Source organism: Chlorella variabilis, assembly GCF_000147415.1.
Source record: "Chlorella variabilis unplaced genomic scaffold CHLNCscaffold_17, whole genome shotgun sequence".
NCBI classification, from domain to species: domain Eukaryota; kingdom Viridiplantae; phylum Chlorophyta; class Trebouxiophyceae; order Chlorellales; family Chlorellaceae; genus Chlorella; species Chlorella variabilis.
The window spans coordinates 261,362-274,735 of record NW_005435071.1 but is presented as its reverse complement, the minus strand read 5'-3'; the positions used below and the strand labels follow the sequence as shown (position 1 = coordinate 274,735).

At 70.5% G+C, this 13,374-nt stretch overlaps 2 protein-coding genes across 2 annotated transcripts in view; both read left to right on the top strand.

Annotated features, from left to right (window-relative positions):
* Window positions 1-1,483, top strand: part of CHLNCDRAFT_136659 (hypothetical protein) — a gene marked incomplete at both ends in the record, with an annotated part of 4,763 nt that extends 3,280 nt beyond the window's left edge. Inside the window, 5 exons of the mRNA XM_005845579.1 lie at window positions 207-369; window positions 582-707; window positions 893-957; window positions 1,264-1,366; window positions 1,461-1,483. Of these exons, the coding sequence (XP_005845641.1) occupies window positions 207-369; window positions 582-707; window positions 893-957; window positions 1,264-1,366; window positions 1,461-1,483 (480 nt within the window). The remainder of the gene's footprint in view (window positions 1-206; window positions 370-581; window positions 708-892; window positions 958-1,263; window positions 1,367-1,460) is intronic.
* Window positions 1,484-9,646: 8,163 nt separating this feature from the next.
* CHLNCDRAFT_136656 (hypothetical protein) overlaps window positions 9,647-13,374 on the top strand; it is a gene marked incomplete at both ends in the record, with an annotated part of 5,021 nt that continues 1,293 nt past the window's right edge. Inside the window, 8 exons of the mRNA XM_005845578.1 lie at window positions 9,647-10,577; window positions 10,870-10,960; window positions 11,165-11,234; window positions 11,515-11,673; window positions 11,922-11,995; window positions 12,211-12,319; window positions 12,546-12,880; window positions 13,138-13,326. Of these exons, the coding sequence (XP_005845640.1) occupies window positions 9,647-10,577; window positions 10,870-10,960; window positions 11,165-11,234; window positions 11,515-11,673; window positions 11,922-11,995; window positions 12,211-12,319; window positions 12,546-12,880; window positions 13,138-13,326 (1,958 nt within the window). The remainder of the gene's footprint in view (window positions 10,578-10,869; window positions 10,961-11,164; window positions 11,235-11,514; window positions 11,674-11,921; window positions 11,996-12,210; window positions 12,320-12,545; window positions 12,881-13,137; window positions 13,327-13,374) is intronic.

Sequence of the window (13,374 nt, the reverse complement as noted above, 5' to 3'; positions counted from 1 at the left end):
CCAGGAGGCGGGGGCTCAGGGCGCGGCGGCAGCGGCGGGGGCAGCGGCTGGGGGCCCACGCCTGGCTGCGGCCCCTCCGGGCTTTCAGCGATTGTCTTGGCAGCGAGGCGCTGCGCTGGCTGCCGTGCTTGTGAACAGCTTTACAAACATCAGGCCTCAGCGCCCGCCGCCCGCCCCGCTGCCGCCCGCCCGCTGCCTTGCCTCAGGCCCTGGAGGCGCTGATGTGGCGCCAGCGCGTCGCCTACGACTTTGAGTTCTTCTCCCTGGACCAGCCCGCCGACGCACCCGTCACCGTGCTCAGCCTGGGCCGCTCGCTGCTCAAAGACGCGGCGGGCGTGGCGGTTCCGCTGCGCCCGACCGCGCCGCTAGGTGCGCGCCGCCTGGCCGCGCCCCGCCGCCGCCGCCGCAGCCGGTCGCCCCCAGCGCGCAGGCCCGGCGCCAGGCGGCAAGCGGGAATGCAGCACGCTGCCTGGGCCCGTTGCCTCTGCCTGTCGCTGCTTCCATTTGTGGCCGTGATACCGCTCCTATCCTATCTCACCTCCTCCCGCCCCTCCCTGTACCCCCGATCCCGGCCCGCGCAGCCGACGCGAGCGCCGTGGCGGCGGCGGCGGCCTCTGCTGACCTGGAGCTACTGCGCGCCTACCTGGCGGCCGCGCGCGCCGCCGACTTTGCCATACCTCCCGACATGGAAACTTTCCTGCAGCAGGGTGAGCCTGGGCAGGCACACCAATGCAGCACGCATGCCGGCAGCCTGTGCGCGCCTGCTTGCTGCAGGCCGGCCGCTCGCGCCTGCCAGCATCATCGCCCGCGCCGCTGCCTGCTGCCAGCCGCTGTCGTCGTGCCCCCACCGGCGCTGCTGGCTGCCGCCGCCCGTGCCGCCGCCGCGCTGCAGAGCTGGCGGGGGCTCGGCAGAAGGATCGCGACGTGAATGAGCGCACTTTCCACGCCTGGATGAACGTGAGCTGGCTACCACGCTGCTGCATTCGCTGCCAATGATTGAACTGTTGACTTGGAGCGAGGGGGGCAGCTGACTGGCGGCGGCGGCGCCTGCATGCTGCGCTGCTCGCCTCCTCCGAGGGGCTGGATGGGGCTCAGCCTGCGCCACGCCACGCCTGCGGCACGGCTGCTCCCACCCTGTGCTGGGCGTGCAGCCGGCGGCGTGCGCATTGCTCCCCTCGCACCATGCGTGGCACCAAGCGCCTCCCTGCATGGGCGACCCCGCTTGTCGCGCCTGATGTGTCCCGCCCCGACATGCCCCTGCAGCTGGCGCGGCTGCTGGCGCTCAGCCACGGCGAGGCGGCGCTCACCCGCGAGCGCTGGGCGGCCATGCAGGCCCTCGAGGGGCGCAGGCTGCAGCGGCTGAAGGGTGGCGCCTGAAACGGCGGCGGGCGGCGGCGGGCAGCCGGCGGCCGGCGGCGGGTAGTTTCAGCTGCCAGCTGCTCTGCGCCTGCCACCTGCAGTCAGCCAGGAGGCTGACGGCTGAACGCAGCCAGCCTAGTGGGGCTGTGTACTGGTGCGGGGGTCGAACTTGCCCTGAACGAGTGGCCGGGCTTGCCCACGCTCAATCGCTCACTTTGCGCCGCCCTCGTTGGGTGCGATCGCCAGGGCGACGAATGGGGGAGTGCTTGAACTTGCCGCCGCCACCTTCCTGGCGCGCTCCCAGTACCATGTGTGAGTTCGATTGTATTTCCACACTGAACAGGCCCGGCATCGACACAGAGCCGATCAGAAACCCGATCCAGCCTTTGGAGTTGGCACTGCCAGCAGCAAGCAGCCCCCCACACCCCTGCCATCGGTGACCACCCAGGCCCGAGCACCGCTTGCTGCTTGCGGCCTATTGATGCTGCTTGAGGCCCTGGCGGCGCCCTCGCATGGCCTTGGTAGTGCGACACAGCGGGATGGCAAAGTTTGCCCCGCAGCCCTTCGACAGTGCGATGGAGGTGGAGGGGCTAGCGGGCGGAGCTGAGTGCAGGCAGTGTACACGAGACGGCCTGGAGCAGGCCCTGCTGCATAGGGCGGGGGCGGCACCCTCGCCGGCAGCGGGACTGACGCCACTGGACGACCTTCCATGCTCTGCCGCTGTGGCCCCCGACCTGAAGCCGCTGCTGGGGAAGCACCTGCTGTTTGCTGGTGAGCCCCGTGTCAGCGGCCCTGCCAAACTGCGCATGCTGCCGTTGATGGCATTGCCGGCGCGTGAGCGAGAGCGGCATCGTGCTTCTTTCTGGGGATATTGCCGCCTCAGCGCCGGGGAAGAGCGCGTGCAATGCCAACGATGCATGGCTGGCTTGCCTCCTGCCTGCAGATGCCAGCCTGGAGGCAGCCTTCCAGGCTGAGCTGTCGCAGCAGGGCGTGGCGGAGGAGGCGCAGTGGGCGGCGCTGCGGGCGCTGATCTGGGCAGCCGCCGCCACCCGGCTGGCCAGCGGCGGCGTGCCGCAGGCAGCCACGCTGCTGGCGGCCGCCTGCGTGCTGCCCGCGGCGGCGCAACTGGCGGCAATGGCGTGGCGGTGGCCGCTGTACCGCAGGTACTGCCTGGCACGCAGCCGCCTGCCGGCACCTACGCCCCTGGAGCCTAACGCCTGCTTGGGTTGGACCACCCCATTGCTTCCCGCCGCCCTTCGCAGCTTGCCTGTCCCCACCCCTGTCGCCACCGCCCCGCTGTGCCCCCCGCTGCTGCCTGCCAGGCACCACGCCGTTGCCTCCAGCCTGGCCAAGCTGGCGTCGGATGTGGCGGGCTTTGCCACCATGCGGCACCTGTACGCGGCGACGGCCGAGGCGGCGGCGGCCAGCCCCTGGTGCCTCCTCCGCCAGACGCTGCAGTTCTCCTGCCACGCAGTGAGGCCCGCCCGCAGGCAGCGGCACCGCGCTGCGTTGCACCTTGCCACTGTTCTTGTCGGTGCGCCAGCTGTGGCCGTGAGCCCAGCCCTTGCCATCCACACCCCCGCGTTCGCGTGCTCACCCCACACCTGCCCACCCACACCCCCGCCTGCCCATGCAGGCCGCCTATTTGGCGCTGAGCACGCTGCGCAGCGGCGGCACCTTTGTGCTGCGCCTGGCCTGCGCCTCGGTGGCCCTGCTGGCAGAGGTGGGCCGCCGGGCTGCCGGGGACCACGCTCTGTGCTGCTCTCAGCAGCCGCAGCCCGCTGGCCGGCCTGCCACCCAGCGGATGCCTCGTGTCCCCACACACGCGTGCCTGGCCCAGCCGCATACGCATACAATCATTTCAATCAAATTACTTAACCGTTTCATTCACCAGGGCTATGCCTTGGCGAAGCAGGCTTGCTGAGCCGCTGCCGCTGCCGCTCCACCTCTCGACTCTGCCCGCCTCGGCCTGACCCCGCCGCAGCAGCCCTGCCTTGCGTGCCTGCAGCTGTGTGCGGCACGCACCGTGTGGAGCCAGCTGGCGCCGGCAGCGGCAGCCCCAGGCAGCCTGGCCGCCCCCGACGGCGCCTCCACCGCGGCCGACGCGGTCGGCTGCCAGCTGGCGTGCGTGGCGCTTCTGGGCGCCGCGTACTGCCTGCCGCTGTGCACGGTGTACCGCAGAGAGGTAATGAGGCTGCAGCTTTGGCGCCTGGTCCTGCGTTCCTGCGCAGCTCTTCCGGGCTGTGCCACCGACAGCGGGCAGCTGTGCTCCAAGTGTGCTGCGTGCGCGGTTTGGTGCCGCCGCCGCCCTCTGCAGGTGGGTCGGCGCGTGGCGTTTGCGCGCTCCTGCGGCAGGCGCGTGGATGCCTCCCACCTGGACGCGGTCTGGGACCCGCTGGGCTTTGTGGTGCCCGCGCTGGCGCAGGTGGGGCGGAGCGGCGCTGGGCTGCTGGGCTGCCGTGCCGCTGGTACCGTGTGCCTGGGTGCCTGCTGGAGGCCCAGCCCCAGGCGGGCTGCCCGCAGCTTGGGCACGCTGTGTCACGCTGCAACAGGCATCCTCACTGTGCCTGCTGTGCTTGCTGTGGTTGCTGCAGGTGATCAGCCTGTGGAGCTACCTCGGGTGAGGCCGCACGCCGGCAGGCGGGGGTTGGCCTGCCTGCAGGCCAGGCAAGCGCTGCCGCGGTCCCACTCCTGTCAGCATCTTGCCTACAACAAGCTGGCATTTGCTCCCCTCTCCCACGCCCAATTCTTTCCTCCCCTCTCCCAATCAATTCTTTCATTCTTCACCCATCAGCAAGCCTGGCGAAGCCGTGCCGACTTGCTGTGCTGCGCACTCCCGTGCACTCAGTTTCACTCTCCCATCCCTGATTGGTCACGGTGGCCTCGCTGTGGCCCCACCTGCCTCAGTTTCATGCCTCTCGACTCAGCCAGCAATTGTGCATGCCCTGCCCCCCGCAAGTAGCGCCTCTGTGCCCTACCATGCCTTTCATTCCCCAGTCCCCAGCCTGCTCGCCTGGACCCAAGCTTGCCCAGGCCGGCCGCTCACCGTGTGCCACTGGCACCAGGCGCTCCTGCTCCTCGCACAAACTCCTGGCGCCACCCTTTTCCTACTGCTGCGCACCCGCTCCTTCCATGCATATGCATTCATTGATGGGTGATCCACCCACAGAACCGCCAGTCGCTCGGCATACCCGTCGCACGGTAACCACAAGCCCGCCCGCCGACCGAGCGCCGCTGCTGGGAGCTGGTCTCTTTGAGCGGCGCTTGGCTGCTGGTGCTCTTTAGCCTCAGATGTCCCCTACCCCTTTGGGTAATGAGTGTATTCCGCTGTATTACTCGTTGCAGGTCCATCTGAACGCGCCATTCCAATTGTGCTATAGCTATTGTGCTATTAATTGTGCTATTACCATTTGGGCGGCAGTTTCTGTAGGCGCAGCGTGCGGGCCTGGAGCTCCTCCTGACTCTCAGGCACAATTAGCCGAGCATTTTGAGCCACTCCCCGGGCGCAATGGCTCACGATGGGGGAGGGCAGGCGCGGGCCCTGCACAGCCCAGCACGCTCCCCGCTCGCTGAATTCCGGCCTCGCCGCCCATTTCTCCGTTGTGTGGTGCAATGCCCCCGCGGGGAGAGCTAGGCGAAGCAGTTCCCGCAGAGTCGGTGATCAGGGCTGGGCTTGGGGGCGAGGGGAGGCTCAATCAGCGGGCGTAGCCCAGCCTCTATGACGTGTGGGACGCTCTGAAGCAGCGGGAACGGGGCTGGGAGTCGGCTGGCTCTCCGCCCATTCAATGGTGCCGGAGTGAGCGAGGCGGCCCGCTGACCGCCTCAAACGGCTCCACTAATTACTGCAAGCGGGAAACAGCTCTCTCAGGGGGTGTTTGGAGGGAAGAGGCTATTGGGCAATAGGTTAATTGGAATGGCGCGTTCAGATGGACCTGCAATTGCAACGAGTTGCAACTAGTAATATAGCTCCCTTTCGTAGATGAGGAGACCCGTGCTGCGCTGCCCAAAGCGACACATGGTCCAGCAGGGGCTTTGCTAATGTTGATTTCTTCATCCAGCCATCGAGGGTTGTGATCCCACTGAACCAGCCCGTGCTTCCCTGACGCAGCAACTGGTTTCAGTGCCAGCTGGGTGCCGAGAGGGCGTCTAAACCCTCCCCTCGGCTGCCCCCTTAAGGGTCGCGACTCAAATTTTACTGGCATGCCCATGGACCGGGCTGCGCATGCGCTGCCGAGCAGCACCCCATGCAGCTTTGCCGGAAACTCGCTCCCCTGCCTCGCCAGCGCTGTGAATAAGCAGCACCTGCAAGCAGACAGCTCGGAGCAGCAAGTGGAGCGCCCACAAACGACACCCAAACACGGCGCCAAAGCGGGGAGGGGCAGCTACGCCTCCTCCCCCGCAACCCCCTGCGTCGTGCTTGACACCGCTCTCGCCATGCCGAGGCTCAGCGGAGGATCGGTGAGGGATGCAGCCCGCAGCACGGCCGGGGGTGCAGAACCAGCGCCGCGTCCCGCACCGCCGGCGCCGCACGCCGAAGCGGGGGCAGCGTTCCTTCACAAGCACCTGCATTACTCTGGTGAGGCCTCTGCTGCAGCTGAGCTTCCCGCTGAGCTTCCCAAACGAGCACCCAGCGCGCAATGCAAAGCAGCCTGCACCGTGCACCTGCCTGATAGCAAGACGTCTCGCAGCGCCGGCTGCCCGCCGCAGTTCCGCAGCGCGCGCCCCGCCGCTACCCCGTCGCCTCCTCCTGCCTGCAGATGCCAGCCTGGAGGCAGCCTTTCAGGCTGAGCTGTCGCACCACGACCGTACAGAAGGGGAGTGGGTGGCTCTGCGCGCGCTCATCTGGGCGGTGACGGCCACCCGGCTGGCCAGCGGCGGCGCGCCGCAGGCAGCCGCCTTCCTGGCAGCTGCCTGCGTGCTGCCCGCGGCGGCGCAGCTGGCGGCGCGGGGCAGCAGTGGCGCCTTTACCGAAGGTGCGTAGAGGCGCAGCCAGCTGCCGTGCCTGGCCCAACCCTGTATGCAGAACCTCCCTCTGTCAGTGTTCGTGTGTGCCTGCTGTCTGTGGCCCTCCCCAGGACCGACCGCCGATGGCAACCCGCCCCCCGGTCGCCATCCCCGCAGGCACCATGCCCTGACCTCCAGCCTGGCCCAGCTGGCTTGCGACGTCGCCGCCTTTGCGACGGTGCAGCGCCTGTACTGCGCCGGCAGCGCGGCAGGCTGCGGCGCCGACATCCCCTGGCTGCCTCAAGACCTGGTCAGGCTCCCCTTCCAGGCGGTGAGCAGCCGGCGGCACCGCCCTGCCATACCGATGCACCTGCTGCTGTGCTGGCGGCGCTGCTGTGATGGCGGGTCGCCTCCGTTCTGTGGCCGCATAACCTGCCTTTCACAACAAAAAGAAAGGCAGGCGGCCAAGCCTCCTCGCCACCATCCACACCCCTGCGTTCGCCCACCCACCCCACACCTGCCCATCCCACCCACACCTGCCCACACAGGCCGGCTACCTGGCGCTGAGCACGCTGCGCAGCGGCGGCACCTTTGTGCTGCGCCTGGCCTGCGCCTCGGTGGCCCTGCTGGCGGAGGTGGGCTGCCGGGCTGCTGGTGCAATTGAGATTGCGGGCTGCCGGCCTGCCTGGTGTGCCTGCTCCGCTGCACATCTAGCCTTTGCAAAGTGTGTCCCTCCCCTTGTGTGTGTGTGTGTGTGTGTGTGTGTGTGTGTTGGGCCTGCCCGGGGAGCGAAAGTTGGTGTGTTTTGTGTTATTCACCACTACACATACACCACTACATCAGACCGGCCTTCCCACTGGCGGCAATGCTCCCGCCGCTGTGCATGGTGCGCGCCGCTTGGAGCCAGCTGGGCGCCTCCGCCGGAGGCGGCGCCTCCACCGCGGCCGCCGCGGTCGGCTGCCAGCTGGCGTGCGTGGCGCTTCTGGGCGCCGCGTACTGCCTGCCGCTGTGCACGGTGTACCGCAGAGAGGTGAGGCTGCAGCTGCGGCGCCTGGTCCTGCGTTCCTGCGCAGCTCTTCTGGGCTGTGCTATTGACAGCAGGCAGCTGTGCTCCAAGTGCGCTGCATGCGCGGTGCGGTGCCGCCGCCGCCCGCTGCAGGTGGGTCGGCGCATGGCGTTTGCGCGCTCCTGCGGCAGGCGCGCGTGGATGCCTCCCGCCTGGACGCGGTCTGGGACCCGCTGGGCTTTGTGGTGCCCGCGCTGGCGCAGGTGGGGCGCAGGGGGGCTGGGCTGCCGTGCCGCTGGGACTTTCAGCAACCTCACAGTGGAGCCGGGCCTGCCAGCGGCGCAGACCAGATCGGCGGCTGGCTTCCGCATAGCTTCCCTCCACCTCGATGTGCTGCCGCCGCCGCTGCCGCCCGCAGGTGCTCACCCTTTGGAGTTACCTTGGGTGAGGCCGCACAAAGTGCACGCCGCAGAGGCCACCCGCGTCCCGCTCTCCCGCCCATGGCGCCCGACAAACCAGAGGAGAGGCGCTGTATTGATGCTTCTGTCAGGGCTGGGGCCGGGCCATGCGCGCTCTGGGCACTCGAGCATTCCCTCTGCAGACTCATCACCCCTCCAACTGCCTGCGTCTGTACTGTTTGATTCGGTGGACCAACTGCTATTTTCCTGTACCGCTGGCGTTCATCTTTTGGCTCCCTTTCATCCCCCTCACCTGCCCCACGGTGGCCCAAGCGGGCCTCCGCCCCCACTACCTTGCCGTGCTGCTGCTGCACAATGTGATGCTGCTGCACGCGTGACGCTTCCGCACCCCCCCCCACTCATCACGCTGTCACGCCCCTCGCACACCTGTCACGCCCCTCACACACCTGTTGCTCCCTCGCAACCTGTGCCCTAAGCTCCTCACCCATCACCCTCTGTACACTTGAAACCTACATCACACACCCACCTGTGCCCTCTTAGCTCAGCACCATCCGCCAAAAGCATGCGCGCTTCATGCATGCCGGCAGCGCCGCGTGGTCGAGCGTTCTGCTCTCCATTGCCCACTTACGAAGGGCAACTAGCCTGTAGCACCGGTCAATGGCAGAAGTGTGTTGTTCCTTCTGCGCCTTGTTCTACGCCACCGTCCATGCTTTGACCAGAGGCGTTGTGAAGCCACCGCTGGCGGTTTGGATTAGCGGGCGGCTGAAAGCGCAGATGAGAGCAGACCACGCAGGTGTGCCTGTGCCAGGCTTGCGCCTCTCTGGTAGCAAACGCCTGGCTGGCCGCGGCGCACAGCGGCGGCCAGCCGCTGCAACTTGGGGGGCGCCGCCCGGCGGGTGCCAGCTGGGGCTGCAGTCCCGCCAGGGGCAAGCCCTGGCGGTAAGGACCCAGCTTCTCCACCCCCTCCGCCCGGTGCGAGCGGCAGGGGAGCGCCCTGACGCTGGTTGAGCCGTCTTGAGCAAGGCTCAGGGCGATCGGCCGGAGGCGGTGGGGGGGCCTGTGCTCGCCAGGGGCAGACGCTGGCGAGGGTTTCCCTCATGCCGCAGAGTGGCAGCATATGATCAAAGGAAGGCAGTTCTGTTGGGGAGAGGGGCTAAATCAAGGGGTGTAAGGCACTGCTCATCCGCCAGCGGGACACGCTCCCCCAAACCCTCAGCCCCCAAGCCAACCGCGCGCCACAAGAGTCCCTGGAATACACGGTCTGCATCTCAGCGTCCAACGGCGGTGCGGGAACTGGCTGTGTGGGGGTGATGCCCTCAAGACCCTGGCACTGGCGTGTGTGCGCCCCGGCGACGCCCTCACCACATCTCCCCGTGCCCCAATCGTGCACACCTCTTGGTTTTCCGCGCCGCACTGGAGCCACACTCCCCACCTGACTGCCCCGACAAGGATCCACGTTTCCAGCAGCTCCAGGCGCGCACCGCTCCTGCAACACACCCAGCCATCACCCACTGGCAAGCGGAGGACCAGCCGAGCGGTGGCAGGCTGACAGGGTGCGTTTCCCGGCGGGCTTGGGCGGTGTTTGCTCACCGTGTGCTGTTGCCCCTGTAACCGGCATGCTCCGTCGCATGCTGGATGGGGGCAGTGGTTTGCCTGGAAGCGGGCGAGGGAGCGGGCCTCCGTCCGGCGCATCCCTTTGGGTGCTTTTGAGGGACCCCTTTGGGGTTTGCACGCCCTGGGCCTCGCATGGCCTTGGCTTGGGCGCCCCTCTCGCCGCCTAGGGTCGGGTTGGTCGCAGCCTGACCTAGTCCTGAGGGGGCTGACCTCAGCCGAGACATCCGGTCGTGACGTCCTTCCGCGCTTGCAGGCCTCCCCCAGCCCCCAATCCTAGCAAGGGAGCACCCCTGCGGCCCGAGAGATGACCAGCAGCCCGGAGGACGGCCCGCAGGGAGCGCCGCAGCACGCCGCCCCCGCCGCGCACGGCGAGGGCTCCGCAGCCGGCTGGGCCCCAGACTATGCCACCGCCGGCAGCCCCGCGGCCAGCAAACCGGCGCCCCCCGCCGCCGCCCCGCCGCCAGGCAGCGTGCCAGCCGCGGTGGCGCCGGCAGCGGGCGCTGGCGGGGCCGCCGCCACACTGCCCAAGCTCCCCGTCGTGCCGCCGCCCGCCGAGCGCCTGGCTCGCGCCTCCTCCGGCAACGACCCCTCCCTGCCAGAGAACCAGCTGGCGCCAGCAGCAGCAGCAGCAGCCGCAGCGGCAGCAGCGGCCGCAGCTGCGGCGGCCGCCGGCCCCGAGGCAGCCGCAGCACCCACAAGCGACGAGCGCCCCGACGCGGCGGCGGCTGCGGCCGAGGCGGAGGCCGCCCTAGGCGCGGCCGTGGAGGGCGGCAGCAACCCGCCTGCCGCGGGCGCAGGCGCGGCGGCGGCGCCCGCCTGGGCGCACCCCACAGCCGGCGGCAGCGCGTGGGAGGCCGCCGCGCCGGCCCCCGCCCCTCCCAGCCAGGCCGCGGCGGCGCCCTACCCGCAGCCAACCGGCGGCCGCGTGCAGCTGGCCCCGGCCGGCGCCGAGGCGGCGCACAGCGGCGCGCCACCCGCGCCCTCGCCCTTTGCCCCACACCCCGCCGCCTTCCCCTACCCCGCCCTGCACCCGCACATGCAGCACCAGCACCAGCAGCAGGCGCTGGGTGGCGCGCCCGAGCCGCACCCCGGCAGCGCATACTCCTACTTCCAGCAGCACCAGCAGCAGCAGCAGCAGCAGGCGCGGCCGCGCGAGGTGCTGGGCGGCGGCGGCCGCGGCCAGTGGCACCGCACCATTGTGCACGAGGCGGAGCCGGAGGCAGACTATGTGCTGGGTGAGCGGGCAGGAGCAGGCAGGAGCGGCGGCCGCCTGGCAGCCGGGATGCGCTCGCCTGCCGCAGGCCCCTCCCACTAAAGGGCCCTCAGCCAGCCCCTCTCTGCTATTGCATGCGGCGGGGGTGGGCGCCGCGTGGGCGCCTGGCTGCAGCGTGTGTCGCGTTCCCGCCCTCGCCGCGGCCCGGCTTCCCCTCGGCTGCCTCGCTCCTCCCCCTTGCCCCTCGCCACGCCCTCACTCGCTGTGCTCCCCTGCCCCTGCCCCTGCCCCCTGCCCTGCCCCCTGCGCCGCAGCCGGCCTGCCGTATGCTCAGGAGGGGGAGAGGAGGCACCACCTGCTGAAGCACGAGCTTCCTGAGGAGGCGCGGGGCATGAACGCGCTGAGGTGGGTGCCTCCCCGCCTCCCTCCTGCCCCGCCCCGCCTGCCTGATGGTCTGCAGGCCTGTGGGTCTGCAGGCCTGCTTGCCCTGCCCTGCCTGCCTGCCTGCCTACTCCGACTCGCCCTGTCGCCGCGCCTCCCCACCTGCCACACCCACCCACCTACCCACACCCACCCGCCTGTGCCGCCCATCGGCGCCCGCCCACGCAGGTTTTTTGGGGTGGACAACGTGCGGCAGGCGGTGCGCCGCATCAACAAGATGGCGCAGCGGGAGCTGCAGGTGCGCCACATGTACCGCCTGCCTGTACCGCCCCGCGTCCCTGGCCCGCCTCCCCGCCCCGCCCGCCCGCCGGCCCGCCTGCTTGTGCGCTGCACCAGCTTGCCTGCGCGCTGCCGACGCCGACCGTACCGCCTGCCCGTACCGCCTGCCTGCTCCCTTACCGCATGAGATGTTCCAGCTCGTGTATGGCGTGCGCTCCTCTTCCAACAACAACCTGTGGCTGCTCAAGAAGCTCATTGAAGCGGTCAACATGCGGTCGAGGGGCGCGCCATGCAGCTAGCGCGCGCCCCGCGCGCCCAACGCCGGACTGGCCGCCCGCTCCGACTCGCTGCCCTTGCCCGGCGGCGGCGGCGGCGATGGCGGCGGCGCCGCCGACGCCTCGGCGCGGCGGCGGCGCAAGAAGAGCAGTGCACCCATGCGCGCCTCGGATGGGCTGCAGGTGCGGCGGGGGCGGCCTACTGCAGCCCCGGGGGGGAGGGGGGCTCCAGTCAGCCCCGCCCCGCCAGGCAGTGCAGGGGCGCCCGCCAGCCTGCTCCCCCCCACCGCCAGCCTGCTCCCATACACCAGCCGGGGCCCCCATCTTTCGGGCGCCTGCCGCCCTCCCTGCCCTGCCCCCTCTCCTGCACCGCCCCGCCGCCACACCGCCCCCGTCCATGCCTCCCCCACGCGCCCACACCCCTCTTGCAGGCCGACCCCGAGAACGCGGCAGAGGCGCTGCTGACGCTGCTGACACGGACCGAAGAGGCGGGCGGCAGCGACGAGTGAGTGGCAGCCTGCCTGGCCGACACACACGCACATGCCCGCACACATGCTTGGCCCCCCGTGCTGGTCTCTGTTTAGGAGCAGGCAGGCACCTCAGCCAGCGCAGCCCTCACCAGCCGGCCACCTGGCTTGGACTGGCTGTGTGCTGGGCAGCTGGCTGACTGTCCCCCGCCCCTCCGCGCCTGCCTCCCCTCCTCCCCACCTGGCGCTGCAGCTACTACGAGAGCGACAGCGGAGGCAGCGAGGGCCGGCAGGCGGGCGCGGCCGCCCCCAAGGCCGCCGCCTCCCCAGCAGCCAAGCGCGCCAAGCTGGAAGGTCCCGGGGTGAGAGCCCTTAGGCTGCCAGCCCAGCCAGCACCTCGTGCCCAGCATGGGCAAGCATGCAGCAGGCGGCCTGTGCAGGAGCCCCGCGGCGCGGCAGCCCCTGCCCCTGCTCCTGTGCCCTGGCTGCCTCGCCCTGTCCCCGCCGTCGAGGCGGGGCCCACGCTGTGGTACCGCCGGCTGCCTCACGTTGTACCGCACGCCGCCGTCCCCCTCCTGGCCCCCGCAGGCCCGCCCCCGCACCCAGCGCTCGGCTGCAGTATCCGCGGTGGCTGCCGCGGCAAAGGCGGTACTGCTGGATACTCCCATGGAAATCGACACCGCCCCGGGATACTCCGCAGGCGGCCGCGGGTACGGGCGGTGGGGCCGCGGGCGCGGCGCCGCGGCGGGGCGCGGCCGCGGCGGCCGCGGCAGCCGCGGCGGTGCCGCCTGCGCCGCCCAGCAGGCGCAGCAGGAGCAGGAGGCGGCGGGCGGCGGCTACGCGGCGGCGCAGCCCTACGCCGCCGTCGCCGCCGGCTTTGGCGAGCAGCAGGGATGGGGGGCGTCGCCTGCTGCGGGCTACGGGTGAGATCCTCTGCGGCTGCCTGGGCTCCAGCCGCTGCCTGGGGCGGCGGCCGCCTCCAGCCGGCATGCAGCCCACCCCTGCCGCGCTGTGCTTTGGGCCTTGCTTGCTGGCCCCTGCTGCCGGCTCCCTGCCGCGTCCGCCTGCTGCTGTGTGACGGCTTCTGTGCCTGCTGCCTGCTGCGCCTGCTGCCTGGCTGCGTCGCCCGCCTGTGGTACCCTAAACCCTCGCTTCTCCCCCTCGCCGCCCCTCCCCGCAGGCCGCCCCCGCCCAGCTGGCCGCAGGCGGCGCCGCCCGGCTGGCAGGCGCCCCCACCGCAGCCACCCGCCGGCTTTGCCGGCGACCCCGGCACCCCGCACGGCCAGCTGCTGCGCATGCTGCTTCAGCAGCAGGCAGCCGGGTACGGCGGCGCGTCGCAGCTGCAGGCCGGCTTCCCCCCAGCGCCGCAGTACGGCTACCCGCCTGGCGGCAGCCCCAGCCATGCCGGCGGCGGCGC